This window comes from Heterodontus francisci, chromosome 2, assembly GCF_036365525.1.
Source record: "Heterodontus francisci isolate sHetFra1 chromosome 2, sHetFra1.hap1, whole genome shotgun sequence".
NCBI lineage: Eukaryota > Metazoa > Chordata > Chondrichthyes > Heterodontiformes > Heterodontidae > Heterodontus > Heterodontus francisci.
In genome coordinates, this window is record NC_090372.1 from 107,379,562 (window position 1) to 107,384,802 (window position 5,241).

At 48.2% G+C, this 5,241-nt stretch overlaps 1 protein-coding gene across 1 annotated transcript; it reads left to right on the plus strand.

Moving 5' to 3' along the window:
- Positions 1-477: 477 nt before the first annotated feature.
- On the plus strand, positions 478-4,593 carry LOC137380696 (ice-structuring glycoprotein-like). The gene is made up of 7 exons (XM_068052956.1): positions 478-571; positions 731-841; positions 1,413-1,622; positions 1,782-2,162; positions 3,104-3,241; positions 3,815-4,159; positions 4,265-4,593. Exons 1-7 carry the CDS (start codon positions 478-480, stop codon positions 4,591-4,593), a joined length of 1,608 nt encoding a protein of 535 aa, XP_067909057.1.
- Positions 4,594-5,241: the final 648 nt, after the last annotated feature.

Here is a 5,241-nt window from a genome sequence, read left to right on the forward strand (position 1 = left end):
GCACGTACATTCTTTGCTGTGACTGAAGCATGTACAGTGTTTGCTGTGACTGAAGCATGTACAATGTTTGCTGTGACTGAAGCAAGTGCCGTGTCTGCTGTGACTGAAGCATGTACAGTGTTTGCTGTGACTGAAGCATGTACAGTGTATGCTGTGACTGAAGTAACTGCAGTGTCAGCTGTGACTGAAGCATGTGCAGTGTTTGCTGTGACTGAAGCATGTACATTCTTTGCTGTGACTGAAGCATGTACAGTGTTTGCTGTGACTGAAGCATGTACAGTGTTTGCAGTGACTGAAGCAAGTGCCGTGTCTGCTGTGACTGAAGCATGTACAGTGTTTGCTGTGACTGAAGCATGTACATTCTTTGCTGTGACTGAAGCATGTACAGTGTTTGCTGTGACTGAAGCAAGTGCAGTGTCTGCTGTGACTGAAGCATGTACAGTGCTTGCTGTGACTGAAGCAACTGCAGTGTCGGCTATGACTGAAGCAAGTGCCGTGTCTGCTGTGACTGACGCATGTGCAGTGTCGGCTGTGACTGAAGCATGTGCAGTGTTTGCTGTGACTGAAGCATGTGCAGTGTTTGCTGTGACTGAAGCATGTGCAGTGTCAGCTGTGACTGAACCATGTGCAGTGTTTGCTGTGACTGATGCATGTGCAGTGTTTGCTGTGACCGAAGCAAGTGCAGTGTTTGCTGTGACTGAAGCATGTACAGTGTTTGCTGTGACTGAAGCAAGTGCAGTGTTTGCTGTGACCGATGCAAGTGCAGTGTTTGCTGAGCCTGAAGCATGTGCTGTGTTTGCTGTGACTGAAGCATGTACAGTGTTTGCTGTGACTGAAGCATGTACAGTGTTTGCTGTGACTGAAGCATGTACAGTGTTTGCTGTGACCGAAGCATGTACAGTGTTTGCTGTGACCGAAGCAAGTGCAGTGTTTGCTGTGACCGAAGCAAGTGCAGTGTTTGCTGTGACTGAAGCATGTGCTGTGTTTGCTGTGACTGAAGCATGTACAGTGTTTGCTGTGACTGAAGCATGTACAGTGTTTGCTGTGACTGAAGCATGTAGTGTTTGCTGTGACCGAAGCAAGTGCAGTGTTTGCTGTGACCGAAGCAAGTGCAGTGTCAGCTGTGACTGAAGCATGTACAGTGTTTGCTGTGACTGAAGCATGAACAGTGTTTGCTGTGACTGAAGCATGTGCAGTGTTTGCTGTGACTGAAGCATGTACAGTGTTTGCTGTGACTGAAGCATGTACAGTGTTTGCTGTGACTGAAGCAAGTGCAGTGTTTGCTGTGACTGAAGCATGTGCAGTGTTTGCTGTGACTGAAGCATGTACAGTGTTTGCTGTGACTGAAGCATGTACAGTGTTTGCTGTGACTGAAGCATGTGCAGTGTTTGCTGTGACTGAACCATGTGCAGTGTTTGCTGTGACTGAAGCATGTGCAGTGTCGGCTGTGACTGAAGCATGTGCAGTGTTTGCTGTGACTGAACCATGTGCAGTGTTTGTTGTGACTGAACCATGTGCAGTGTTTGCTGTGACCGAAGCAAGTGCAGTGTCAGCTGTGACTGAAGCATGTACAGTGTCAGCTGTGACTGAACCATGTGCAGTGTTTGCCGTGACTGAAGCAAGTACAGTGTCAGCTGTGACTGAACCATGTACAGTGTTTGCTGTGACCGAAGCATGTGCAGAGTTTGCTGTGACCGAAGCATGCGCAGTGTTTGCTGTGACCGAAGCATGTGCAGTGTTTGCTGTGACTGAAGCATGTGCAGTGTTTGCTGTGACTGAAGCATGTGCAGTGTTTGCTGTGACCGAAGCATGTGCAGTGTTGGCTGTGACTGAAGCATGTACAGTGTTTGTTGTGACTGAAGCAAGTGCAGTGTTTGCTGTGACTGAAGCATGTACTGTGTTTGCTGTGACTGAAGCATGTACAGTGTTTGCTGTGACTGAAGCAAGTGCAGTGTTTGCTGTGACCGAAGCAAGTGCAGTGTTTGCTGAGCCTGAAGCATGTGCTGTGTTTGCTGTGACTGAAGCATGTGCAGTGTTTGCTGTGACTGAAGCATGTACAGTGTTTGCTGTCACTGAAGCATGTACAGTGTTTGCTGTGACCGAAGCAAGTGCAGTGTTTGCCGTGACCGAAGCAAGTGCAGTGTCAGCTGTGACTGAAGCATGTACAGTGTTTGCTGTGACTGAAGCATGAACAGTGTTTGCTGTGACTGAAGCATGTGCAGTGTTTGCTGTGACTGAAGCATGTACAGTGTTTGCTGTGACTGAAGCATGTACAGTGTTTGCTGTGACTGAAGCAAGTGCAGTGTTTGCTGTGACTGAAGCATGTGCAGTGTTTGCTGTGACTGAAGCATGTACAGTGTTTGCTGTGACTGAAGCATGTACAGTGTTTGCTGTGACTGAAGCATGTGCAGTGTCGGCTGTGACTGAAGCATGTGCAGTGTTTGCTGTGACTGAAGCATGTACAGTGTTTGCTGTGACTGAAGCATGTGCAGTGTTTGCTGTGACTGAAGCATGTACAGTGTTTGCTGTGACTGAAGCATGTACAGTGTTTGCTGTGACTGAAGCATGTGCAGTGTCGGCTGTGACTGAAGCATGTGCAGTGTTTGCTGTGACTGAACCATGTGCAGTGTTTGTTGTGACTGAACCATGTGCAGTGTTTGCTGTGACCGAAGCAAGTGCAGTCTCAGCTGTGACTGAAGCAAGTACAGTGTCAGCTGTGACTGAACCATGTGCAGTGTTTGCTGTGACTGAAGCAAGTACAGTGTCAGCTGTGACTGAACCATGTGCAGTGTTTGCTGTGACTGAAGCAAGTACAGTGTCAGCTGTGACTGAACCATGTACAGTGTTTGCTGTGACCGAAGCATGTGCAGAGTTTGCTGTGACCGAAGCATGCGCAGTGTTTGCTGTGACCGAAGCATGTGCAGTGTTTGCTGTGACTGAAGCATGTGCAGTGTTTGCTGTGACTGAAGCATGTGCAGTGTTTGCTGTGACCGAAGCATGTGCAGTGTTGGCTGTGACTGAAGCATGTACTGTGTTTGTTGTGACTGAAGCAAGTGCAGTGTTGCTGTGACTGAAGCATGTACAGTGTTTGCTGTGACTGAAGCATGTACAGTGTTTGCTGTGACTGAAGCAAGTGCAGTGTTTGCTGTGACCGATGCAAGTGCAGTGTTTGCTGAGCCTGAAGCATGTGCTGTGTTTGCTGTGACTGAAGCATGTACAGTGTTTGCTGTGACTGAAGCATGTACAGTGTTTGCTGTGACTGAAGCATGTACAGTGTTTGCTGTGACCGAAGCATGTACAGTGTTTGCTGTGACCGAAGCAAGTGCAGTATTTGCTGTGACCGAAGCAAGTGCAGTGTTTGCTGTGACCGAAGCATGTGCTGTGTTTGCTGTGACTGAAGCATGTACAGTGTTTGCTGTGACTGATGCATGTACAGTGTTTGCTGTGACTGAAGCATGTACAGTGTTTGCTGTGACCGAAGCAAGTGCAGTGTTTGCTGTGACCGAAGCAAGTGCAGTGTCAGCTGTGACTGAAGCATGGACAGTGTTTGCTGTGACTGAAGCATGAACAGTGTTTGCTGTGACTGAAGCATGTGCAGTGTTTGCTGTGACTGAAGCATGTACAGTGTTTGCTGTGACTGAAGCATGTACAGTGTTTGCTGTGACTGAAGCAAGTGCAGTGTTTGCTGTGACTGAAGCATGTGCAGTGTTTGCTGTGACTGAAGCATGTACAGTGTTTGCTGTGACTGAAGCATGTACAGTGTTTGCTGTGACTGAAGCATGTGCAGTGTTTGCTGTGACTGAACCATGTGCAGTGTTTGCTGTGACTGAAGCATGTGCAGTGTCGGCTGTGACTGAAGCATGTGCAGTGTTTGCTGTGACTGAACCATGTGCAGTGTTTGTTGTGACTGAACCATGTGCAGTGTTTGCTGTGATCGAAGCAAGTGCAGTGTCAGCTGTGACTGAAGCATGTACAGTGTCAGCTGTGACTAAACCATGTGCAGTGTTTGCTGTGACTGAAGCAAGTACAGTGTCAGCTGTGACTGAACCATGTACAGTGTTTGATGTGACCGAAGCATGTGCAGAGTTTGCTGTGACCGAAGCATGCGCAGTGTTTGCTGTGACCGAAGCATGTGCAGTGTTTGCTGTGACTGAAGCATGTGCAGTGTTTGCTGTGACTGAAGCATGTGCAGTGTTTGCTGTGACTGAAGCATGTACAGTGTCAGCTGTGACTGAACCATGTGCAGTGTTTGTTGTGACTGAAGCAAGTGCAGTGTTTGCTGTGACTGAAGCATGTACAGTGTTTGCTGTGACTGAAGCATGTACAGTGTTTGCTGTGACTGAAGCAAGTGCAGTGTTTGCTGTGACCGAAGCAAGTGCAGTGTTTGCTGAGCCTGAAGCATGTGCTGTGTTTGCTGTGACTGAAGCATGTGCAGTGTTTGCTGTGACTGAAGCATGTACAGTGTTTGCTGTCACTGAAGCATGTACAGTGTTTGCTGTGACCGAAGCAAGTGCAGTGTTTGCCGTGACCGAAGCAAGTGCAGTGTCAGCTGTGACTGAAGCATGTACAGTGTTTGCTGTGACTGAAGCATGAACAGTGTTTGCTGTGACTGAAGCATGTGCAGTGTTTGCTGTGACTGAAGCATGTACAGTGTTTGCTGTGACTGAAGCATGTACAGTGTTTGCTGTGACTGAAGCATGTGCAGTGTCGGCTGTGACTGAAGCATGTGCAGTGTTTGCTGTGACTGAACCATGTGCAGTGTTTGTTGTGACTGAACCATGTGCAGTGTTTGCTGTGACCGAAGCAAGTGCAGTCTCAGCTGTGACTGAAGCATGTACAGTGTCAGCTGTGACTGAACCATGTGCAGCGTTTGCTGTGACTGAAGCAAGTACAGTGTCAGCTGTGACTGAACCATGTACAGTGTTTGCTGTGACTGAAGCATGTGCAGAGTTTGCTGTGACCGAAGCATACGCAGTGTTTGCTGTGACCGAAGCAAGTGCAGTGTCAGCTGTGACTGAAGCATGTACAGTGTCAGCTGTGACTGAACCAAGTGCTGTGTTTGCTGTGACTGAAGCAAGTACAGTGTCAGCTGTGAATGAAGCATGTACAGTGTCAGCTGTGACTGAACCATGTACAGTGTTTGCCGTGACCGAAGCATGTGCAGAGTTTGCTGTGACCGAAGCATGCGCAGTGTTTGCTGTGACTGAAGCATGTACAGTGTTTGCTGTGACTGAAGCATGT

What these genes read in the sequence shown, in the direction of transcription:
- LOC137380696 (XM_068052956.1), top strand. Translation starts at nt 478, where the DNA reads ATGACTGAAGCAAGTGCCGTGTCTGCTGTGACTGACGCATGTGCAGTG. An exon ending in GTTTGCCGTGACTGAAGCAA is followed by an intron (nt 1,623 to 1,781) that starts GTACAGTGTCAG and finishes CTGTGACTGAAG; the next exon opens with CATGTGCAGTGTTTGCTGTG. An exon ending in GTCAGCTGTGACTGAAGCAT is followed by an intron (nt 2,163 to 3,103) that starts GTACAGTGTTTG and finishes CTGTGACTGAAG; the next exon opens with CATGTACAGTGTTTGCTGTG.